This window comes from Mercenaria mercenaria, chromosome 9 (genome assembly GCF_021730395.1).
Source record: "Mercenaria mercenaria strain notata chromosome 9, MADL_Memer_1, whole genome shotgun sequence".
Taxonomy (NCBI): Eukaryota; Metazoa; Mollusca; class Bivalvia; order Venerida; family Veneridae; genus Mercenaria; species Mercenaria mercenaria.
The window spans coordinates 49,582,775-49,610,125 of NC_069369.1; the positions used below are offsets into that span (position 1 = coordinate 49,582,775).

The 27,351-nt window shown below is 36.1% G+C and overlaps 1 protein-coding gene across 6 annotated transcripts in view; it reads right to left on the minus strand.

The window, feature by feature from the left end:
• The window catches only part of LOC123547082 (uncharacterized protein ZK1073.1-like), a 114,690-nt gene that overhangs the window by 67,749 nt on the left and 19,590 nt on the right, over positions 1-27,351 (minus strand). For 5 of the 6 annotated variants that reach the window (XR_008372422.1, XM_053551370.1, XM_053551368.1 and 2 more), the window contains exons 4-5: positions 17,687-17,804; positions 15,103-15,195 (exon numbers count right to left, since the gene is read on the minus strand). Coding sequence is in view for 5 of the 6 variants with exons in the window: in XM_053551370.1 (XP_053407345.1) it covers positions 15,103-15,195; positions 17,687-17,804 (211 nt within the window). In the remaining variant the exon portion in view is untranslated. The remainder of the gene's footprint in view (positions 1-15,102; positions 15,196-17,686; positions 17,805-27,351) is intronic. The other variant, XM_053551371.1, reaches the window with a different exon arrangement.

The window sequence follows — 27,351 nt, forward strand, 5'->3', positions numbered from 1 at the left end:
TAAAGGGCAATAACTCTAAGGAAAATTGACCAATTAATAAAAACAAATGATAGGCATCATCAAAGTACGTTGGTTCATATTTATTTCATGTTTCATGAAGTTCTACCAGCTTGTTACTGAGAAATGGCTGCAGACGTGGATTTTTCATTAAATCAAGGGCAATAACTCTAAGGGAAATTGACCAATCAAACAAAAAACTTGACGGGCATCATTGCAGTATATTGGTGCATCTTTATTTCAAGTTGTATGAAATTCTACCTAATAGTCACTGAGAAATGGCTGTGGACGGACATTTTTTGGTATTTTTCAATAAATCAAGGGCAATAACTCTAAGGAAAATTGACCAATCCAAAAAAAAACTTGACGGGCATCATCGCAGTATGTTGGTGCATGTTTGTTTCAAGTTTCATAAAATTCTACCTGGTAGTTACTGAGAAATGGCAGCGGACGGACGCACGCACGGGCGTGACGGACGGACAACGCCATTTCAATAACCCCCTCCCGATTTCATCAGCGGGGGATAACAATATGGTGCAACTTTAAAAATGAGATCATGCCGACAATAATTCTTAGCTTTTCTATTCAATAATTAACGACAAAATGGGCAATAAAAATCCAGTTCAGACCAATCTGGCAATGTGACCAGCAACATACTCTTGGGTTAGTGAGTACTGCATCACAAAGATACTTAAAATAGATTATTTTCTGTGACAAAATAACTAAATATTGTCTTAAAGTGGTATAAAATAAACCAATTTCATTCCCAACTAATACAAGTCCTTTTTACGAACATGTAGAGAACTCAAAATATATTATAGTGCTTTACTGTACCTGTTTGGCAAACTGCTCTCCCTGGAAATAAAACTTGTTTCTTATATAATATGTAAATTTTACACTGAACTTGGACACAGGTAGGATGATACATTTCTAGAAACTGTATAATAAGTATGTGTGTATCAGACTTTTCTACGGCAGTGTTTGAAATTCACGGTAGTCCGACAGCTTGTGGCTACCAAATTTCAGCTCAGGCTACCAATTTTCCGCAGATACAAGCCCGACCAGGCTACCGAACTTTCCAAATTTGATTTAAAAAAAGCATGTTAATTGAATGAGTAGAGCATCGTGATTTCATATGATCTCCATTAATAAAAGCTTATTGTTCAAGAATGCATCACGCATAGTCCAGACTGGAATTATTGCTGTTTTTTTTTTTTTTTTGCACTCGAACATGTTGACAATCAAACGCAAAGTGTCAAAGACGTAACCGCAGCACTAATTGGCTGAAAGCAATCACCTCTAGTGTAACGGATAATTTGATTAGCTTTCACACTTCTCACGAAAATCTCACAAGTACCTGAAGTAGGCGGAGCTTAAATTATGCTATCAGTGAGTGTATATACATGTGTGTGTGTATTCGGCACTCATTTTGACATCTTGCAAATTGTCAACAGTCTGAGTAGCAGTAATTGGCGAGTGTGGATCCTGAATAATCGGGCGTTAGGGCCTCACCAAATTAAAAAGTTGTTCATCGGATTTGCCGCTCGTATGTTTTCAGAAACACAAAAAAAATATTTTTTTTTGTTTTTGGCTTGCGCTCGCCCCATTGAAAAAAATCAATCCAAAATTTTTTGGTGCGCTACTTTTTACGGACGTAAAAGTGTATAAATGCTTATACTTCCAGTCCCAGATTGTTCTCAAATGGATTTTAATCAAAATAAATACATACTACGCACACATCGTCTATAATGAATCATAATACTTATATCTAGTTGCATTAAAGTTATTTCCCCTTTATGCAGTTACGCCATTTTCTTCAAATGTTTACCAAATTACATACTACAAAAAATCGATTTATTTCATTGAAACTGGATGAAGAAAAACATACTAATTTGTTTGATAACATCAATCTACATTATTTTGGTAAGGGTAAATACTTATTGATGCATGTCACTTATCTGTTTTCTGATTTTTTCCTGTCCAAATGATCAGCATTTGCATACGAAAGTTGGTGGGGTAAGGAATTTACATTACGAGTTGTTTTCAGGACAGTTTTGATTTTCAAATTTTCCAATCATTTAGTAGACTAACGTTAATGCACGTTAATCTCCATTTCAGACTTTAATTGAGACTTTGTTTCAACAAATTTAATATGTTATGAAAGTTTAAAGTTAGAAAAAAGAGCTGTACATAAGACATCATGCTCGACTTTTCTAAATCAGAGCTTTGCCAGTAAAAGGGACATAATAGTCAGAAGCTATTGAAGTACAGAGCTATTGGTCATTATATAAAACTTAATTAAAAATATTCTATGTTAAAAAGGGGCGTAACTCTGTCTAGATTCAGACTTAAGAGTAATGTTTCTCCTGGTGTAGACTTTGACAGTAAATAACTGTTCTAAGTTTCAAATCAGAAGCTTTAATAGATCTAGCAACACTCACATAGATATTTGATATATCAAAAACTTTGTAAAGTCAGCTAAGAATGCTACATTTTCATAGCGGTAAATATTCGATTCGATATTTGATTACACTGTACTGTATGACAATGTTATTACCTTTTTTCACGAGTTCGCGTTGTTGTGCATCTGCTGGTTAGATTTTCTCAATCCCTGGGGACTTACTTTTTAATTTAAAAGGGCTATACATTCTATTTTAAGGTTTTATTAGTCAGTCGAGAGCCAAATGAAGACAAATATATTTCTTCGCTCTTCGCTCGCTCCTGATTTTCTCAAAAACCAAAAAAAATATTTAAATTATTTTTTCGCTCGCCGCTTCAAATTTTTCAGAAAAAAATCCGATGAACAACTTATCAATTTGGTGTGGCCTAGAGGTTAGATTTTGTTTGGCAATGAGTGTCCGATGATTTTGGACTCGGCGATGCTGATCTGGATTGGACTATTCAGAGTGAAAATTGCTCGAAAACATGGCAAACATGTATGTCTTTTTCATTCCTTCAAACATGCATAGATGTCTGTGAAACAAAATGTTATACGGTGAAAAAATTAAGTATTTTAAGTATTTTATGGTGTTAAAGTTCGGGCTAGTGAAATTGGTGTCGGGCTTGGAAAATTTCCTATCTGGTAGCCCGAACTGGCAAGTGGATTCAAATCTGAATTTCGTACACTGCTACGGGATGAGTATAAGCAGTATCAAAGCAGTATCAGGGATTGAAAAGTATCATTGCCCAATATAACACAAAAATATGACACGATTCAGCAATATGCCAAACCCACCCCATCAGGAATGGAGCATAATTCTGTAATGAACCTGAAACATACATTATTACTATCTTATGCCGTCTACACATTTTTAACATGTTTAAAACATCAACAATCTTAGTAAAACTGCCAACAAAATTTCATCAAACCATGCATGCAACATTTCCAACAAATAATGTTTAATTTGTTAATCAAAGGCCTGAAGGGCCTGAGAGTCGGCTAATGATTGATGTACTGGTAGTATAGTCTACCAGTTTCAGTTTGGTTTTAGTTTTTTTCCCCAACTGAACAGAGATTTTGTTACAATAGATGAAATGGACATTCAATCGATGCCTAGTAAAACTTTGATTGACATTATACAAGTATTTAAACCCAATATATTTCTCTAAAATTGAAGAGTGGTTCGCAAAAATAAAAATGTTGAAAGTACAAACTACAATTTGACAGGTGACACTAAGATACTGCCCATGACTATAAATATTTTTCCAGTAAACATTTGCCTCTGGCATTACCAAAACAGGCAATTATCGGCTGGTATATATTTCGCACATGATAAAATTTGAATATGAAAATTTATATATTGAAATTTTATACCGTGTCACACGCTAGGTATTGTTCAATCATATAATAAGGGATGTGAATTTAAAGTATACTTACTTTTGCGTTTAAAGATATGTAAATGTTGCTGAGTGTCAATATATAGTGTCATGAATGTTTACACTGACAGGAAAATTGCGCATTCAAAACTAAGAGAAGTTACTCGGACTAGCTACCAATTTCGGAAAAGATAACCAATATTAATAAATGCAGTTCTTTTTTAGTTAAAACCATCATTTATTCTATTTCAGACCTGTTAACCCCTTCAAAACCATGTCAGTAGTCCCCAAGTCTATGTACTTTCAATTATCCGTTTTGATTCATGTAGACAGACAGGCCCAGACTGGGCTGAAAAAATGTTTGAGCCATTTTTACGTGGTCGGTAGCAGTGTGGGTGTGGGGAGGGGTGTTCCTTCCTGCTTTGAACTGCAGTCAGATTTTGAAATGGGCACTGTGGCTGGTGGTAAAAGGGCAAATGTATCAAACTGTAAAGTGGCAATATGGGGGGAGGGTGTGGGAGGATACCCGCTCCTGCAAGTAGGGTTTGGGGTATCACCACAAGGAAATTTTGAAAATGTAGACCCTTGATACAGCCTTTGGTGCTCAGGCGAGCTAAAAATCAACTGGCTACTTATTTCCCTTGAATAACCGACTTCTTACTCCCCATAAATTACCGACTACTTATTCCCCATAAATAAATGACTACTCTTTTTTCACAAATAACTAACTACTTTTTCTCCAAAAATACTTGACTACCTATTCTCCATAAATAACTAACTATATATGTCCTAGTATGAGCAAATTACTTCAGAAATGAAGTCTTTCAATGAAATTGCCATAGAGGACATTTCAGCTGCTTGTCTCAGGATAGAATATGTGACGAAATTGCCATAGAGGACATTTCTGTTGCTTGAGGATTGAATATGTGACGAAATTGCCATAGAGGAAATTTCCGCTGCTTGAGGACTGAATATGTGACAAAATCGCCATAGAGGACATTTCCGTTGCTTGAGGATTGAATATGTGACATCTTTATAAAGATACCAACCGCCTTGCTCTCTTCAGTTCTTATCTAGCAAACTTAGTGAGACTTGGATGTAACTGATGATGACACAATACTTCATAAATATGTACTTTACGATAGTGGACCAATAATGACACTTGGCAATTTCGAGGCAATTACCTATCTCCGAATTCTACTTTGATATTCTGTGGGCATTACTGTAGCTCAAACAAACACATGCCATACCAGCCATGCAATGCCGAAATTGTATACAGCAAATATGCAGAAAACAAAGACAAAATGGAAACTGCAAACAAAGACTGTGGTTTCCACAGAACTTGCAGATTATGGCTATGGGTCCATAGAAATTGATATTCTGTGGGCTTTACTGTAGCTCAAACAAACACATGCCATACCAGCCATGAAATGCCGAAACAGTATACAGCATATATGCAGAAAACATGAACAAATGGAAATTGCAAACAAAGACTGTGGGTCCCACAGAACTTGAAGATTATGGCTATGGGTCCATAGAAATTGCCAATTATGACTATGGGTCAATTTTCTCAATGAAACTTTCCATTTTAAGTTTAGCATGTCATCAAGATTACATGACAGAAATAATGTTCCTTGTACGCTTTACAGTTGTCCCAAAAGTCTTCTTTGTCTGGCAGACAACATAATATAAATTCAGCATGGTTGGTGAGTTTCTTGATTTATAATTCTGACAAATTTCTAGTATTTTATAAAAGTTCACAGCAACTAGCCACCATATATCTTAGATACAAGTCATGAAAACATACAATTAATATAGTTTATAAATAAATGTCACAAATATACACATTCTTATAACAGCAATGAAAATATTAAGAGACTGACATTGAATTATTATAAAACATGTAAAGTTATACATTATAACCTAGAAAGAAAGGATAAATGTCAAGGAAATGAACAGCTTTAATAGCTGGAGTATGACCAATTCAGAAACCACTTAGTTTGATGTAAAACCTCCTGAATGAACATCGAAGAGCAGATTTATCAGGTTAAGAAAATAAGAATCCTGCATATCTTAATATTACAATTAGTTAAAGGTGTACGCTAGAATTCCCTGTATATGAGATGGGCGAAAATTTTCCCAATAACAGAATTTCTTTAAACTTTGGATATTGAAGGACAATCATCTAAGAAACAAAAAAATGCAATAAAAATCATAGGTCACCGGATTCGAAAAAGAGTTATCTGCCCTTGAAAACGTCATTTTTGGGGGAAACGCCGTTTTCAAGGGCAGAAAACTCTTTTTCAATACCGGTGACCTATGATTTTTATTGCAATTTTTTGTTTCTTAGATGATTGTCCTTCAATATCCAAAGTTTGAAGAAATTCTGTTATTGGGAAAATTTTCGCACCAAATTCTAGCATACGTCCTTAAATCAAGTTAGGTTTTTTTGTTGTTAGGTATAACGTATTACCAACACAATTACAGGTCATATGGCGACTTTCCAGCATTGATGGTGGAGGAAGACTCCAGGTGCCCCTACATGCATTATTTCATCACGAGCGGGCACCCGGGTTACCACACACCTTCCATAAGCCAGCTCAGGATGGCTTCCTCACATGAAGAATTCAATGCCCTGAGTGAGGCTGACATACCCACATCTGTGAGGGGCAAGTGATTCGAAGTCAGCGACCTTAACCACTCAGCCATGGAGGCCCCCAGTTGTTGTTTCTTTTTTAGACTTGCAAGTGATCCAAATCTATCTGCTAAAGCCCCCATCACACCAAACTAGTTCTCAAAACGTCCCAGCCCGTCCTAAAATATTGTAAAACGGGCTGCGATCTGGCTAGAACGTTTGTACTTTGGCCGGAAAATATCCATAATGCGATGTAGTTAGTTCTTAAACAGTTCTCGATACGTTCATCACGGCTTTATCCCGTTTGAAGTCCGTTAATAGTAAGTTCTGTTCGGAAAAACATGCCCGTTCACCTCATGTGGACACCGTTTGTAGACAGTCCAAGTCCGTCTGTAGTCAGATTACAGAAGTTCGTAACTAGTCCTACTTCATTCCGAGTACGTCGAAATACGTTCTTACTAGTTGTTAACACAACCAACTCGTTCACAGACAGTTTAACTCGTTCTGATTACGTCCTCATCTCTCCCCAGTACGTTCAGAACGTAAATTGCAATCACGTTCTGGCCCAACAGCTATTAAAAGCCATCGCGTTTCGCCCAGTTCTCATTCTCGTTTGTCTCTTCAACCTCTCAAGACACACAAAAAAAATCCACAGCAATAGGCAAGTATCATTATGACTACAAAGAAAAGTGAAGCCAAACAGAGACGGGGTGTAAAGTGTTTAAGCAGTAAAAGAACAATGTCTCACAGAAGCCGATACAGAGTCTCCTGGGTCAGCTCCTGAATGTGAAAGTCGAGAGGATGAGCGTCGTAATTTATTCCCTGCACCTTTTGATGACTCTGTCTCCAAGTCTGAGGATGAAGGAGGACAGAGTCAGAAACCAAAGAAGAAAAAAAAACAAAGGCAAAAACTTGGCTAAACTTTGTGCCCAAATCTTGAACCTGTACGGCAACGGCATGTATTTATATCCTAACTAGTGTAATTGTACTGCATACGGGATCACGTTATAGGAACTGTGAATAAATGTACTAAACGTTCTAAAAACGTGCCGAGCGTACTGAGAAAATATTGCAAACTCTTGGAACTATTTAGAAACGTATTGTAAACATAGTATTTTATTTTGATCGTATTCAGACGGAATAACGACGCACTAAGGATGTAATGCGGTCGAGTTAAGTCTTTCTGTGAACGGGTTAAATGAGCTACAAACGGATCTGGTCGGTGTGCACACATACTTGAATTGACGCCCGATCGCATTACGTCATACCACGTTTCTAGTGCGATCGAAGTAAGGCGGTTCAGTTCTTAGTACGTCCATCTCGTTTTAAGTACGTTGTCAGTCCGTCTAACTGTAGAACGGAATGATCGGCAGAAATTTTTGAGTAGGCTCAAAGTTCTGGAGCACCATTCCCGTTCAACCCCGTCCCAGCCAGTCCATAAAGTTCTTAGACAGACTGTAGAACGTCGCTACTACGTCTGTTCCGTTGCCACACAGTTTGAGCCCGTTCGGCGACATTTTTTAGAACGTACTGAAAACGAGCTTGGAGTGATGGGGGTATAAGGCAGATAGCTGCTTAATACTAGCTGAAATTAGAACAAAATGTCTATTTGCAAAGTTAGCTGACTGACTGTTAGGCTGCTGCAAGTGATTCTGCCTTTGCGACCAGTGCAGACCATGGCTGATCATGGTCTGCACTGTTCACTATTCAGTCTGTAAATTTTTATTGAACACCTCTTCGAATAATAAATGGTATTGTCCAAATTGAATGATGGACCAGTCCATTTTAGAAATTTAGCAGGCTAAAGGTTAACTGTATCCGTGAAACTGCATTACCATGTAGTAAAATATACGACATTGTCTCAAAGAAAGAGTAATTGTGTTTTCCCAGGAACATTAATTATAATTCATGAATGTCTCATAAAAATGTGCATGTATGCATTTAAAGTGATGTACTTTTCATCCATCTCATGAATAAAATCATGCACTTAACTTTATACAGTTATACAGACGTGTAGAATGTGGTGTAAGTCATAGAATTTTTCAAGTTTTTTTTAAACTGCTTTCACAAGCTTTAATGTAGGCAGGTACAAATATAGGGACATATACAGTATTATATCTGACAAAAGCCTTTAACACAATAATTCTATGTTTTGTTATTAATCTCAATATCCTCTGATACCCATAAGTTGTTTAGTACTCGTTTTGGCAAATCTTTAACTACTAAAGATGTTGTTGTCCATAAACTGTCTCATACCCAAATAAAAATCAAGTTAAAGTCTGTGCAGTTACAATACTGTAAAAGCAGAAATTTTCGCAGTGTTTAATTTTTGCTATATTCGCGAGGCCCTACATCTCGCAAAAAATAATCCTCGCATAAATATTCACCACTAGTATAATTGAAATTCAAGTAGGATACATTTATTACAATTTCGCAAATATTAAACCTCGCAAACATACAGTGAAACACTGCTCGCTCGAGCATCGATGACTCGAGCACCCGGGCTCGCTCGAGCAATTCAGGTGGTCCCGGCCGATTTCCTTCTATTTTCTATGTGAAATTACCATGGCTGGGTCGAGCATCGATAACTCGATCGCTCGAGCATGACACCTGGTCCCAGTGTATTAATTCATTCTTCGTTTCTTCTGGCAAGCTCGAGCAGAGGTGTCAAAATTTTTCACACCTTCGGCAGTCAGAATGTATCGGATAAACATTTCCACACACCGTGAGAATTGAGTGGTCTACTCCCCAACTATCTTAGATGTTTGTTTGTCGGTATATTTCATCTTATAAAGAGATTAATTATTGATAAAAGGCTGAAGAAAAGTTTTATTGATCAAATTTCAATCAATTACTGATCACTTAAAACATTTTTTCTTTGGGATCGAGATGGTAGTTATGAGATCGTAGTATTTTAATCAACAGTTGTTTGCATGCAAATGAAGGAAATAATAAAGCCTTTTTATAAAACTGAGACAATAATTCTGATACGCATTTGTTGATAAATAAAAATAAAAAAGTCTTAGTTGTTTCTTCACATGTGCCATTTACAAATTACATATTGAAACATCTATCATAGATAACGTTTGTAATACGTTTTTTTTAAGTGTCACATGTATGGTATTATTACAAATCACCGTTTACTCTGCAAATGCTCCCGATGACAACTGGTAAAAAACCCCAAATTTTCTTCGTATGTTGGTCAATGTTTGGGTCGCTCGAAACCATGGATAACTCGATCATTTTGCTCATTCCCTGCCGACCTCGAGCGAGCAGTGTTTTACTGTACTCAAAATATAGAATTTGCAAAATTTTGACCCGGTGAAAATATGTGCTTTTACAGTATATTAACTTCATAAAGTATGTCGATATTCCTAATATGTCATATAAAATCAATGCACCATGAAAAAAGTAATCATAATGTTATCATGTATTTCTATAACTGACCTATTTATAACATTCAAGGACATTTCATCCCATTCAGGTGAAGTTGTACAAATAAATTGCAGATTTACAGAGAGCTTAGCCTGGATAATATGAAATTTTAGTCTTACAAAGAATTAATTAGGCCTACCGGTATATCTTTCATTTTATTGTCACTTTTTTCCAAAGAAATTGACTCAGACTTCATGCAGGATTCCTACAGCCTGTGGTGTCTGCATTTTTAACAAAACTTTAATGCATGACATAATTATATCATGCAGCGAAAATACATAGATATAATTATTTAGATTCCCCCACACATGTCTACAAGCACATATTAAACATTTTAACTATGATTTCCGTGTATGGCCGACCGGTAATTATTAAGACTACAAAGGCTGAATAAGTAATGACAATGGATATGAAACAACAGGTAGAATATAATTATGCAACCAATTGTCAAAATTTAATACCTTGAATGTGTGTTATGTAATCAAAATACAAAAAACTCAGATCCAGCAGTAAATGGATATGAAAAATGCAAGACAAAGAAAATGTACTGCTTTCTAAAGTTAGAAATTACTGTAAAGATACTGAATTAAAATGACAGCAATTTATATTTAACAAAACATTTTGTGGAGAAAAAACCCAACAAAGTATAAACAGGAAATTAATCTGCATAATAATGTTATATGCATAGCAAAATTATAATGCACCATTTTAGGTCAGAGAAACATTGAAAATGTCTCAATTTTAGAATACAGACATTAAATTTTAAATCAATAATAAATTGTTCCAAACAAGTGCAAAATTTTAAATTTCAAAGGAAAACTGCACGGCAGAATTAATGCATATTTTAAAGAAAAACTATATAGTTTAGAGAAAAAGTACATATCTATGTGTGCATTTCAAAAACTAAGGCTAGTACCTATTTCAATCTTTAGCCTGCTGGTGGAAAGTGAGTCTGCCTTTGCGACCAGGCTGATCCTGGTCTGCACTGTTTGCTATTCAGTCAGTAAATTTTCAGTGAACACCCCTTTGATAAACAAGTGGTACTGCCAAAATTGAATGATGGACCAATCCATTTTAGAAATTTAGCAGGGTAAAGGTTGATTAAGAAGCTTTGCATGATTATGTAATAGAACTTTAAATTATGCTTAACAAACAAAAATATATATGAGCCGCGCCATGAGAAAACCAACATAGTGGCTTTGCGACCAGCCTGGATCCAGACCAGCCTGCACATCCGCGCAGTCTGGTCAGGATCCATGCTGTTCGCTTTGAAAGCCTATAGCAATTAGAGAAACCTTTAGCGAACAGCAAGGATCCTGACCAGACTGCGCGGATGCGCAGGCTGGTCTGGATCCATGCTGGTCGCAAAGCCACTATGTTGGTTTTCTCATGGTACGGCTCATATGGCTTATTGAATATTTGGCACTGTAAGACTAAACGATGATCAATAGAGAATCTGATGCTAAAATAGACAGTATCTGCTAAATAATAAGAGATTGAGATTTTATATTTGTATGGGTTACAGGCATAAAATATAATTCTCAATAGACACCTGTGGAGTCAAAATTTTGTACATCGTGTTGTTGATTTTTTTGGTGGGTTTAACATCAGACCAACACAAATATAGGTCATATATGGCAACATTCCAGCTTTTGATGGTTAAGGAAGACCAAAGGTACCCCTCAAAGCATTATTTCATCACAGCCAAACACTAGTAGAACCACAGAGTCCTTCTGTAAGACAAATGGATGGCTTCCTCACATAAATCTACACACTAAGTGAAGTTTCAAACTCACAGCAGTGAGGGGCTAGTGATTTGAAGTAAGTGACCTTAACCACTCGAACATGGAAGCCCTCCAATACCTTGTACTTTAAATCAAATTATATGTGCACATTCATAAAACCTTTCCTTTCAAAATCTTGTCATGACATGTAGCAATTTACTCATATAAAAAGATCATTTTTATAAACTGTTGTAACTGTGTATAGTACATGGGTTGTGTGTATGCATGAAATCACGTCCTCTCCATTTGCAAACAAATCGCAAATTTGTTAGACATCAGATTTACTACTTGTCTCTGTGCCCTTCACCTTTGACCTACTGAACTTATTTACTGACTACATTAACAAAATTTCATGGCTTGAGATACAAAATACATGTGAACTGCTCTAAATGAGCTAAATTGAGTCATTTCCCAAAATTTTGTATATGACCAGAAATGTGGCCAACTGTTTCAGCAGACCCACTAACCTTCTGCAAACCATGGCTTTCTGCTTAATGAAGACCTGTTTGGGATAGCTGTTACTAAGCAGTTGCCTTCATATGTATAGTTATGCAACAGTATAACAAATAATACATGGTATCTTCATCAACTTAGTTTGCAGACTGGGCAATCCGGCCAAAAATGCCATACATGGACTTCATAATTTTTGTCTAACTGTCCAGACAGACTTTAATGTTACTACATACACTGCTTTCTTATCTTCTATTGTATTTTCACACAAGTTAAGATTATTAGTATTACAATTATAATGTTTTGCCCATAACCTCTGATGCAATAAGCTTGTTTTATATATACATACATACATACATACAAACATGTATGCTTGTATTTGAAAGCTTAAGCTATTCTCAGCTTATACAACATTCATAATCAAATACTGAATTTAAATTCCATCATTAGTATGTTTAATACATCTGTAACTAGAAAGCTGTACTGAACATGATATACAGATACTAGTTATAAGGTACCGAGCTGCAGTAACATTCTGTCATACGGCTGTTCATCTTTAGAATGTGCAATGACAGTTCATTTCATTTATCTGTGGACATGACCAACATCACACAAACATCTGTCAGACTTGCAGTAGACTTGCAACAACAGATACAGTAACTGAACTGTGTTATGGTGGCAGACATCATAAAACTGACAATTTCTGTCATAACATTTTTACACCACAAGACTTAAACAAATCCCTTTAATAACAGAACTGTCAGAGAACAGTAAGCCTTGTCACTAAAAAAGAACAAGAGCTGTCTCATGACAGCATGCTCAGCTATTTGAAGTGGATTTTCTATATAAGAATAGGTATACTGTCCAAATTCATGTAAGAGTTATGGGACATGATGCTTTTTGTTCAATTGACTTAACATTTGCGTGCAGATTCAACCAAATATCTGCATTAGTTTTACATACAGAAATATTAGAATTACACAACATTTGTCACCAGGTACGCACTACCGTACTGGGATGTGAACACCATCACAAATGAAACGTAAGTGCAAAATCTCTACCTATTCCTCTAAAAGTCAAAATAAAAATCAAAGAAACTACAGTGCAGAATAAAATCAATCAATTTTGCAGACATTTGCAAATTACTTTTCCTAAGCAAGATTTTTACTATTTTTTACCGCTCCTGCCTATCTAACAGTGAATTTAGCTTTATCTTCACTAAATATGCTAATTTCTACATTTAGCATGAATTTATTACAATGTTTTACATGTAATTGTTATATCTTATTTTTAGTTATGTAAATCTGAAGCAATTATATTATGTACTGCATTATCTTGCAGTTAAATGGGCAGCAAAAAACTTAAGACAAACGTAAATTTGTACCTTATACATAATTTAATAGCAACTGTTACGACAAAATAAGATTTTTTTTACCAGAGGTTTTATCTCCATATTTTTTCTACTTGTCTGCTCATGAAAAAAGCTGCTGTTATTGTTTTTAACAGTCCTAAGTATTTCATAAGTTGGCTTTACATTATAAATTTAATTCTTGGTCTTGCTAACTATTTCGAATTATTCTTACTCTCACAAAGTATACGATTTTACAGTCTGTGTAAAACAAACTGCTGTGACAAATAGAAAAAGGTTTTCTTCAGATCATTTAAGTTCATTTCTTTTTTTTCAGTGACTGTTAACATTATTTTTCAAAGTGCAGAGACTTTAACACCTACTATAGCTATGTATCATTTGCAGGTACATTTAACTGACCACAGTCTGATATTAAGCAGAATGTCTTTATCAAAAGCCGAGTTTAGAAACCCAGCGCCAGACTTTAAAAAAAAATCTGTTTTCTCTGATCTACCGTATTTTCCCGAATTAAGGCCCCCCTTCTAATTAACGCCCCCACCCATTTTGGAGGGAAAAAAGTCAACAAGAACGGGAAAAAAATCACCTACCTCATTTTTATAAGTCCACGTAATAAGTAATTTACAGTACTAAAGTCCAATGTATTAAATCTTAAACACACTTTTAAACAGTCCATGTACCGTAAGTCCAAAACATTTGTACTAAGTACGGTACGCCTCTAATCATCAAACAGAAAATTAAACGGTAAATACATTTTTGATTTGTTTTTACACCACTCGCGCACACGTGTCCTGCCGACTTTAAACAAACTTGCGGCAATGTGTTTACCCTTTTCTTCGGCAGTTTTAAGAACTTTTAATTTAAAGCAGGCACAGCAGCGTGTCAAACAATTGACATTGTGTATTGCGCTGTTAGCTACCCGCATGTACTAAGGAAAATGGTATCGGAGTACACAGCTGTTTGGGTCATGACGTAATGTGTAATGTCGCGAGCGTGTCAAAAAGCCAGACATGGAATACACGAGGTACCGTATTTAAATTCATAACAGACACACTGCATTAAATTGGATGCCAAATAATTACGTTTTGGGGGGATTAAACAACACAGAAACACTTCACAGCTAGTTTGAACGATGTTTTTAAGTTTTGTAAAAAATTTCATTTTTTATTTTTTTACCTCAAATGAACGCCCCCTCTTTGGAAAATGTAACGCCCCCGGGGGCGTTAATACGGGAAAATACGGTAGATGAAACAAATTTTTACCAGACATGTCTGGCAGTCCCAACCACTGAGGGACTCTGCAAAACTGAATCTCAAAACTCTTGTACCTGTCAAATTTGAAAAAAGTACACTTAAAACTTAATCTTGCCTGGACATCTTGACATTAAATCCCTTTACACATTTCCATGACAGCATTACGCAACACTGTCATGACATCCCGCTAGAAATCACAGGATTTCCAAAAATCAATTCTACTTCATTTGGACTAAAAGCGAATACAAAACTGGTTAAATATAAATTGGCAAAGCCTATCATTAATGCGATTACAAGGCTATAAGAAGTATAATAATATATATTTCTGTAGTCATGGCAGCCAGTTGTACTATAGTACGAGCTCACCATTCCTCAGTTTGTTCGCGGAAACTGCCTTTTCTTTCTGTTCCCATACTCAACCTCCTGCCAATGTTACTAATGGCACTAGTACTCTCTTCTCTAAGGATATAAAACAAACTCGTGTTACCTCAGTCCTCTAACACTTTAAGAGTCCTCTGACTGATATTCTTACGCCTTGAGACAATTAAGTGCATTAATTATATAGGTATATTAATGAGGAAATGGAATAACTAAAAGACCCTTAGTAATCTCATCCTAGGTTTGAATTATTTGACTATAAATATCTTACGAAAGCTGACCTAACCCCCTTGCCATTGTCTTCTTTGACAAATCTGAATAATTTCAACAATCTTGGTAGACAGCTATCCAAGGGACATTTCTGTAAAGCTATTCAAAATTTGACTAGCAATATTTAAGACTTGTTAACTGAAGTTTCTCTGTATTTAAGTGCAATCCAGCGGAATGTTGGAACCAGCTTGATAGAAGGCCATCCAAGAAACATTGATGCTAAGTTAAATAAACTTCCAACGATGTTGTTGTTTGAAGAAACTTGTTGATGAAGGTCAGCAGACAGACAGCGGACAGTGAATGATCTAAATAAGCTCCACACCAAGCATTTTGTGCTCAGGTGAGCTAAAAATACGATACATACAAGAGCCATGTCAGACATGGCTAATCCCCCCACCGGGCAGCTGTATTTGCAAATGGAATGTTAATTTTGTGGTTATTTAGTAATCATTGTAAGTCTTTTGTTTTTTAAAGTCCACAAAAAAACTCCTTACTAGGTAGAGATACCTTATATATAATAAAATTAATAAAATACACCTAAAACTGGAGAGTAACATCTATGCTGTACCACAGAAAAGTGGTCTTGTTTTTTCCCTAGGGTCAATTATAAAAATGTTACAATATAAGTTATTTATAGTAACAACTAAGGGAAGTTAATCTTTAAAAAAAAAAAAAAAAAAAAAAAAAAAAAAAAAAAAAATTGCAAGTCCACACAAAAATCTTTATCAGGAAGAGACTGGTCAAAATACACCTCAAAATTGGATTTAGCATGTTTGTTGTACTACAGAAAAGTGGTCTCAATTTTTCCCTACGACTAGTAATGAAAAAGTTACAATAAAAGCTATTTAAAGTAACAACAAAGGGAAGTAATTCTAAAGAAGGGAACTGCACATGACACTTCGTCTCATGATGGTGTATAATTGTGCCAAGTTACATCAAAATCCCTCTATGCATGAAGAAGAAATGCTTCGGACAAAGTCATTCTTGTATCTGACCTTTGGCCTCTAAGTGTGACCTTGACCTTAGGCCTAGTGACCTGGATCTTGCGCATGACACTCCGTCTCGTGGTGGTGAACATTTGTGCCAAGTTATATGAAAAATCCCTCAATGCATGAAGAAGAAATGCTCCGGACAAGGTTTTTATTCTTGTATCCTTTGACCTCTAAGTGTGACCTTGACCTTAGACCTAGGGACCTCGTTCCTGCGTATGACACTCCGCCTCGTGGTGGTAAACATTTGTGCCAAGATATATCAAAATCCCTCCATGCATGAAGAAGATAAGCTCCGGACAAATTTTTTTAAGAAAATATGATAAAGGGGAATAACTCAAAAAATAGGCAAGGTAGAGTTATTGTTCTTGCACACTGCACTTCCTCCCAATGTGTTCTATCAGTGTATGAAGTTTGAAGAAAATCCCTCCAGTACTTTTGGGGTTATGCTCCGGACAAAATGTTTTAAGAAAATATGATAAAGGGGAATAACTCAAAAAATAGGCAAGGTAGAGTTATTGTTCTTGCACACTGCACTTCCTCCCAATGTGTTCTATCAGTGTATGAAGTTTGAAGAAAATCCCTCCAGTACTTTTGGAGTTATGCTCCGGACAAAATTTTTTAAGAAAATAAGATAAAGGGGAATAACTCAAAAAATAGGCAAGGTAGAGTTATTGTTCTTGCACACTGCACTTCCTCCCAATGTGTTCTATCAGTGTATGAAGTTTGAAGAAAATCCCTCAAGTACTTTTGGAGTTATGGTCCGGACAAAGATCGTTGCGGACGCACGGACGGACGGACGCACGGACGGACGGACGCACGGACGGAGAGCATTTCTAATATCCCCTTCACCTTTGGTGGGGGGATAAAAAATATAAAACATTTTATAAACATTTGGTCATATTCAGTTTATTAAGTAAACATCTATTTTTTACAATATAAATGTACTTTATGAACTAAATAACATGACAACTCCCAACAATAACAGTATTTGGTATTTCAAGTATATTAACAACTAATCAACTTTTGTGTTTTCTTTCTAATGTTTTTGATGCAGTTTTCCCTTTGCTTGAATGCTTTTATGCATGTATAACTTAAAAGAAACACATAAATGATCTGGTCTAACACACAGTGTCACAGTTTCCAGTAAAGATACCGTTTGCTCCAGCATCAGCATCAGGGCTTTCCCCAGCTGTTTCTTTTTTTAAATATATTTTCAAAGTTTGGATCATAACACAAGCATTTTGACTTCAAATGATCAGTGTTTTACTGTATATCAGATATATGTCAATGTGTCTATATCAGATACTTACTCTGGGGGGAGGTCTGGAGCTCCATCTTCCTGTCCTGGAACATCTACATGTATAAATGCAGCTCTGTTCGTTATGTGCTTCATAGACTCATGTTCCAAGAAGTTCCTCCAACTGTTGTCTGAAGGTAAAAAAGAGACACTGATGTTACTTAAAAAATCCACACAAGTATGTCATTAATATATATCAAGTCAAATTTGAGGTGGGTTTTACATAGCTGAATATATGACCAGGAATTTTATTTTTTTAATCTGGCCAGAACTTCTATAATTGGTAAAAACATAGAGGATATTTGTTTGTTTCAGTGTAAGGTGGAACTTGGGCTGTTACAGGAGTGACGAATCATACCCCCACACAGAAGTAAGCCATTATGTCAAAGTCGAACTTGTCCTATATTTGACGATGTGTATAAAAAAATTAATGATTTAAATCTGTCAACCCTGCAAAATAAGTTCTACTGTTCTGAGTCAATGTGACCTTGACCATTGACCTACGACCTCAAAATCAATAGGGGTCATCTGCTGGTCATGATCAACTTCCCTATTAAGTTTTGTAATCCTAGGCCCAAGCGCTCTAAAGTTATCGTCTGGAAACTGTTTAACTGTTCCGTGTCACTGTTACCTTGACCTTTGACCAACTGACTCAAAACCAATAGGGGTCATCTGCTGGTCATGATCAAACTTCCTATCAACGTTCATGATCCTAGGCCCAAGCGTTCTCAAGTTATTATCCGGAAACCATTTAACTGTTCCGGTCATTTGTCCTTGACCTTGACCTTTGACCTACTGACCTCAAAATCAATATGGGTCATCTGCTGGTCATGACCAGCCTTCCTATCAACTTTCATGATCCTAGGCCCAAGTTTTCTCAAGTTATCGTCCGGAAACGGTTTAATTGTTCCGGGTCACTGTGACCTTGACCTTTCACCAACTGACCTCAAAATCAATAGGGGTCATCTGCTGGTCATGACCAACCTCCCTATCAACTTTCATGATCCTAGGCCCAAGCGTTCTCAAGTGATTATCCAGAAACCATTTAACTGTTCCGGTCCTTGTGACCTTTGACCTACTGACCTCAAAATCAATAGGGGTCATCTGCTGGTCATGACCAACCTCCCTATCAACTTTCATGACCCTAGGCCCAAGCGTTCTCAAGTTATCATCCGGAAACTGTTTAACTGTTCCGGGTCCTTGTGACCTTGACCTTTGACCTATGATCTCAAAGTCGAAACTGACCTGTATTTTACCTTGTTACACCTGTGTACCAAAAACTATCTAAATCTATCAAGTCTTTCATGAGTTACTGTCTGGAAACCATGAAAACCAACAGACCGACCGACAAGCTCACCCCTATATACACCACCCCCACAAACTTCGTTTGAAGGGGTATAACAAAGCTATAAAAGCACCAAGAGAATAAAGGTGCATGTAATTATATATTTTTTTATTTCATTGTTATGATTGTATTTATTCAAAGGTTTTCCCAACTGTGAGGCCATCATAATTGATTATTCTTAAAATGAAAAGGATTTTTATCAGATAGATTCTATTGATTTTCATCTCAAAATCAATAGTTTTATCTCTATTAAATGATAAATGTGGGCTACCTGCAGCTGAAGAGCATATGTGACCAACTTTAAAGTACTAATCATTTAAGAAACCGTGTCAGCTGAACAAGTCGGTATAAACGCGTTTCTTTTTAATAGAGAACCAATTACTTATCCAGAAAGTGTTAGTATTTTATTCACTGACAGATCATAGTACAGAAATGATTATCTTCATCAATGATAGATAATAAACGTTTTTACATCATTCTATCTGCTCAACTGTTACATTTTCTTAAATGATTTATGTACTCATGAATTATTTACCCAAGAATCAAACTAGACAAGGCTAATACATTCTATCAACAAAACAATCATGTACTATATCACGTATTCATTCCCATCTTTCTTTTAAATGAAGTCCTTAAGATTAACTGAGCATGCAAAAAACCTTTAACAAAATGTAGATTGATCTGACAAAAATAAATTTGAAAGGGAAGACGTAAATATTGATGTACAAGTGCCACAGATATTCCAATACTACAGACAGAGATTACCAAATAGTCTCAATCCATACACCATCTACTTTTTTCCTGTCCTCATTTCCATAATATTCCCTAAAACATGACATGTAAGAGAAATTTACACTGTTAGGATCAATGTGCCACAGATTCATGAATACCTTAGGAATACATCTGAGCTTTGTTTATTGGCAAGCCAAATGTTGGTGACCTAAACCATGCAGGGATTTTTTAATTTAAATTTATGAGGCTGCTTGTTTTTCAAGATGCCTCTGACTGTTTTCCTATGGTACAATATTAGTCACTCAGGCAACACATACAGCCAATAAAATTGTCCTAAACACAGACTACAGACCAATAATTAACACCTTGATTATTTTTGCCATGAAGTAATAAGAATTTCAAAATGAATACAACTGTCATTAATTCACTCCAAAACAATTATTTCATTAACTTATAATTAACAGAAAACTTGCACGTTGAAATCATTAATAATATACATGGATTTCACGTTCTTTTATCCCTAAAAACTAACTCTCAACAAGCAAATTCTTGCCCATATTTGGTCAAAATCACTACTATAAAATGTTATGACAACAAAATCAAATATAAGGTCATAATTATTCTGGTTAACAGAGAAGTATCTATTAAAACGTCATCATTTTCTTAAAAGGCCATAACTATTAAGGCATCAATTAGAGGTATGAGATCACAACGAAGGAGATGTTTGGATATTTCAGATATGATTTATCAAATATGAGTATAATCTATAGATGCTACTTCAGACAACGGATACGAGTACCAAGAAAACCTGAAATCAATAGTTTTTGTATTGGCAAGGCAATCGTTACATTGATTTTTCCTTCCCCTTCACTGAAAAAACCTATCTCGTGTCTGTTTAGTTGAGCATTCTGAAATACCGCAATGATGTTATAGGTCCACACAAGCACTCAGGAAGAAATACAATGGTTTAGATCACTAAATATGTTATTCTGCCATGTGGTTATATAGGTCTTTGGTATTAAAGCAGCAGTAACAATGTGGCCGCAAATAATATCACTGCTACTAATATGACCTTAAGATGGCATATTAAACTTAAATAATAGATATTTTTACAACTAAAATGTAAAAAGAGTAAGTTTTCAAGACATAAAAAAATTCTGCCACTCAGGTAAGTATGAGGGCAAAGATGCTATTAGTCTCTAAACAGTCATAAATATACACATACTGATGATGTTTCTCCATTAAAACTGAAGTCTTTAACATTGGATACTGACTGCTACATTTGTACATATATATATATATATAAATATATTTTACAAGGCTTTCTTTATCAAACTCTATGCAAAACACTCACTCCTATGCATGCGGTTGTACCAAATTTTGTCCCGCCCGAGACACGGCTGTTAACCACCCCAATACTTAACTGTCTAAAAAATTGTCATATTGCCCGAATGCATGAGCCAAATAAAATCCTGTTTGGGCATATAAATTCTCCAAAGGGACTTAAAATTCAATTTTCAATGTCATTAAGGCTCCTATGTGCAGTGTAAAACCATCTGAACAAACCTGAGATCCATGTAAGGATGTGGTCCATCTAGGGTTTCATGAGAAGCCGTTACAAGGAAACTGTGGATGTTGGACAATGCTGGATGATATATAATCATATAACTAAGCTTTTCATTCCAGTGCATTAAACCAGCACGCCTGTCAAACAGAGATAAATCATACAGAAGTTGATCTCTGCTAATCTGTCTGGTCTTAAATAAAATTCAATACTGACTCAGCAGCATTCTGCCTGAAAGGTCACAATGGATACTGGACATTATTTCCTCATTTTTTACTGCCAGAAGACATTAACTATAATGCTCTGTTTAGGCTAAGTGTCTCTTTAGAGTCTTTCCATTTGCAACAAATGAACAAGCAATTTTGTTCATATGATTGCCAGAAATAATCTAGTTTCAGCTAGCTATTAAGAAGAGTTACTATAAACAATTATTACCCATGGTAGAACTACAGAAACCTGGTCTCAAGTGTCATTATATACTGTTGCCTCAAACTAAACATGAGGGCCAAGATGGACCAAAAATGTGGTCTCTTGAGTTGAAACAAGTATTTTCTTTGATATGACCTAGTGACCTGGTTTTTGACCATGACCCATTTTTGAACTGGACCTAGATTTCATCAAGGCAATCATTCTGACCAAATTTCATGAAGATCAATTGAAAAATACAGTCTCTATTGCATACACAAGTATTTTCTTTGATTTGACCTAGTGACCTAGTTTTTGATCCCAGATGACCCATATTCAAACTTGACCTAGATTTCATCAAACATTCTGATCAAATTTCATGAAGGTTCAGTGTAAAATGCTGTCCCTAATGCATACACGAGGTTTTTCTTTGATTTGACCTAGTGACCTAGTTTTTGATCCGAGATAACCCTTATTTGAACTCGAACTAGATTTCATCAAGACAAACATTCTGATCACATTTCATAAAGATCCAGTGAAAAATGCAGCCCCTATTGCATACACAAGGTTATTCTTTGATTTGACCAGGTGACCTGTTTTCGACTCAACATTATACATACTTGAACTTGACCTGATTTCATCAAAGCAAACATTTTGATCAAATTTCATGAACATCCTGCCTAAAAGGCTCACAAAGTTTTTCTTTGATTTTACTGGGTGACCTAGTTTTTGACCCCAGATGACCCCTATTTGAACTCGACCTAGATTTTATCAAGACAAACATTCTAATTAAATTTCATCAATTTCCAGTGTAAAATGCAGCTACAATTGCATACACAAGGTTTTTCTTTGATTTGACTGGGTTACCTAGTTTTTGATCCCAGATGACCCATATTCGAACTTGACCTAGATTTCATCAAGACAAACATTGTGATGACAGATTTCACGAAGATCCAGTGTAAAATGCAGTCCCTATTGCATAGTATTACCCAAGGTTTTTCTTTGATTTGACCTAGAGACCTAGTTTTTGACCCCAGATTACCCATATTCAAACTTGATCTAGATTTCATCCAGGTAACCATTCTGACTAAATTTTATGAATATCCAGTGTAAAATGCAGCCCCTATTGCGTACACAAGGTTTTTCTTTGATTTGACCAGGTGACCTAGTTTTTGAACCAAGATGACCCATATTTGAATCTGACCTAGATTTTATCCAGACAAACATTCTGATCAAATTTCATGAAGACCCGGTGTAAAATGCAGTCCCTATTGCATACACAAGGTTTTTCTTTGATTTGACCTTGTGACCTAGTTTTTGATCCCAGATTACCCATATTCGAACTTGACCTAGATTTTATCAAGGCAACCATTCTGACTAAATTTTATGAATATCTGGTGTAAAATGCAGTCCCTATTGCATACACAAGGTTTTTCTTTGATTTGACCTTGTGACCTAGTTTTTGATCCCAGATTACCCATATTCGAACTTGACCTAGATTTTATCAAGGCAACCATTCTGACTAAATTTTATGAATATCCAGTGTAAAATGCAGCCCCTAACACTTACACAAGGTTTTTCTTTGATTTGACCGGGTGACCTACATGAAGCTTTTGACCCCAGATGACCCCTATTTGAGCTTGACCTAGATTTCATCCCAACAAATATTCTGATCAAATTTCATGAAGATCCGGTGTAAAATGCAGTCCCTATTGCATACACAAGGTTTTTCTTTGATTTGACCTTGTGACCTAGTGACCTAGTTTTTGACCTAAGATGATCCATATTCAAACTTGACCTAGACTTCATCAAGGCAATCATGACCAAATTTCATGAAGATCGATTGAAAAATATAGCCTCTATCGCATACACAAGGTAACCCATATTCGAACTTGACCTAGATTTTATCAAGGCAACCATTCTGACTAAATTTTATGAATATCCAGTGTAAAATGCAGCCCCTAACACTTACACAAGGTTTTTCTTTGATTTGACCGGGTGACCTACATGTAGCTTTTGACCCCAGATGATCCCTATTTGAGCTTGACCTAGATTTCATCCAGACAAATATTCTGATCGAATTTCATGAAGACCCGGTGTAAAATGTAGTCCCTATTGCATACACAAGGTTTTTCTTTGATTTGACCTTGTGTCCAAGTTTTTGACCTAAGATGACCCATATTCAAACTTGACCTAGACTTCATCAAGGCAATCATTCTGACCAAATTTCATGAAGATCGATTGAAAAATATAGCCTCTATCGCATACACAAGGTTTTTCTTTGATTTGACCTAGCTTTTGACTCCAGATGATCCCTATTTGAGCTTGACCTAGATTTCATCCAGACAAATATTCTGATCAAATTTCATGAAGATCCGGTGTAAAATGCAGTCCCTATTGCATACACAAGGTTTTTCTTTGATTTGACCTAGTGACCTAGTTTTTGACCCCAGATGACCCATATTCAAACCTGACCTAGACTTCATCAAGGCAATCATTCTGACCAAATTTCATGAAGATCAATTGAAAAATATAGCCTCTATCGCATACATAAGGTTTCTCTTTGATTTGACCTAGTGACCTACATTTTGATCCAAGATGATCCATATTCAAAGCTGGTCTAGATTTCATCAAGGTAATCAAAATTTTTGACCAAATTTCATGAAGATCAACTGAAAAATACAGCCTCTATCGCATACACAAGCTAAATGTTGACAGACAGACAGACGACGAATGCCGCTAACAAGGAAAAACAAGACTATTTCCTAGCAATAAAAGTCCCCCATTGGAAACGGCCATAGCAAGTTCACATTTTTTATACTGAACTTTTGAAGAAAAACCTGCACATTCTCCAAATAACCAACCCTCTGTAAGTCAGGTTTTATGAAAAAATATTCTGTACTTTTAAAGTTATCAAAGGTTCCCACTTTGCCACTTTTTGGTCATATTTTGGATTTCCTGTTGCCATAACAATGAAAGGAAGGACGTATATATTCTCCACATGTGCCTTGTTTCAAGAAAAAGTATCTTGTTCTTTAAAAGTTATCACAGAATCCCACTTTGTGTGACTGACTCAATGACCGGACTGGTGAGGGGCAAAAGTCCCCTTTAGGAAATGAAATTTTTTTAACAAAATTGTAAATGAATCATGACAAGTAGAATGTAATTTCATTGCATCAGCTGTCAACCTCTGCTGACAAAAAGCTCATGATATACATATATACATGAGCCGTGCCATGGGAAAACCAACATAGTGGGTGTGCGACCAGCATGGATCCAGACCAGCCTGCGCATCCGCGCAGTTGGTCAGGATCCATGCTGTTCGTAACAGTTTCTCCAATTCCATAGGCTTTAAAGCGAACAGCATGGAGCCGACCAGACTGCGCAGATGCGCAGGCTGGTCTGGATCCATGCTGGTCGCACACCCACTATGTTGGTTTTCCCATGGCACGGCTCACATACACTTTAATAAATGGCATCACTATACTCTTTACACAATGTAGAATGAAACGTGAGATGTTGCTTGTATCAGACAGATGAATGCCTCTAAACTACCTTGCCTGTGACCTGGACTATAGGGATACTGACCTGAATCCTGTGCATCTCACACCTCTAATTATGCTTTACATTTATCTGAAGTTTCATTAACTCTACTTTCAAAAGTTATGGCTGAATCATTAAATACAATATTATGAATGTGTGCATTAAAAAGGATGACTTGTGACCTTGCCTCTAACTCTGAACTTGAAAGTATTTAAACCTTACCCTACTAAGTAAATTTCTATAATGGAAGTGTCCATCTTCCAATTTGGACAGTACCATTAACTATTTAAAAGGGGTGTTTACAAAAAAGATACTGGCTGAATAGCGAACAGTGCAGATCATGATCAGACTGCATGGATGTGCATGCTGATCATGATCTACACTGGTCGCAAAGGCAGAATCAATTGTGTACAGTATGGTAAGGGTTAATGGTATCCTTTCTGATGCAGTAACTGTGATCTATTTTGCACTTCCTACAAAAAGGTACCTAAAATAATCTAAAACATAGGGAATAACATCATACCAATCTGTAATATTGTTTATCTGGCATATTATTATATTGTTCTAATATAAAAATTCCTGATGATGCTACAGTAAAGTATTATTATAAGCCTTAGTCTCTGCCAGACAAATGATGTAAACATAACTTATATGTAACATACATTATGCATTTAAGTGATATAACTCATATTCAACTGTATAACAGTTCCATAATAGGATACTAGTTTGTATAATTTTGTTTAAATATTGTAGATTTTCCTTTTGTCTCCATGCCATAAGTATGACTTAAATAGCATCTTTTCCAAGATGTGATCAATTTTACTAATTAACATACACCCAGCTTCACTCTTTAAAGAAAAAAATCTCCTACCATTCTATGCCTTGTGCAAAAATTAATTATCTTCATTAAAATGTAATAAAATGACATCAGAAATCCCTCAAAGAACCACAACAGTGTTTATCTAAACAAAGTAACAGATGACACCAGTAAACCTGTCTGAGAACCACAACAGCGTTTATCTAAACAAAGTAACAGATGACACCGGTAAACCTGTCTGAGAACCACAACAGCGTTTATCTAGATACAAAGTAACAGATGACACCGGTAAACCTGTCTGAGAACCACAACAGCGTTTATCTAGATACAAAGTAACAGATGACACCGGTAAACCTGTCTGAGAACCACAACAGCGTTTATCTAGATACAAAGTAACAGATGACACCGGTAAACCTGTCTGAGAACCACAACAGCGTTTATCTAGATACAAAGTAACAGATGACACCGGTAAACCTGTCTGAGAACCACAACAGCGTTTATCTAGATACAAAGTAACAGATGACACCGGTAAACCTGTCTGAGAACCACAACAGGTTTATCTAGATACAAGTAACAGATGACACGTAAACCTGTCTGAGAACCACAACAGCGTTTATCTAGATACAAAGTTAACAGATGACACCGGTAAACCTGTCTGAGAACCACAACAGCGTTTATCTAGATACAAAGTAAACAGATGACACGGTAAACCTGTCTGAGAACCACAACAGCGTTTATCTAGATACAAAGTAACAGATGACACCGGTAAACCTGTCTGAGAACCACAACAGCGTTTATCTAGATACAAAGTAACAGATGACACCGGTAAACCTGCCTGAGAACCACAACAGCGTTTATCTAGATACAAAGTAACAGATGACACCAGTAAACCTGCCTGAGAACCACAACAGCGTTTATCTAGATACAAAGTAACAGATGACACCAGTAAACCTGTCTGAGAACCACAACAGCGTTTATCTAAACAAAGTAACAGATGACACCAGTAAACCTGCCTGAGAACCACAACAGCGTTTATCTAAACAAAGTAACAGATGACACCAGTAAACCTGCCTGAGAACCACAACAGCGTTTATCTAAACAAAGTAACAGATGACACCAGTAAACCTGCCTGAGAACCACAACAGCGTTTATCTTAACAAAGTAACAGATGACACCAGTAAGCCTGCCTGAGAACCACAACAGCGTTTATCTAGATACAAAGTAACCGATGACAATAGTAAGCCTGTCTGAGAACCACAACAGCGTTTATCT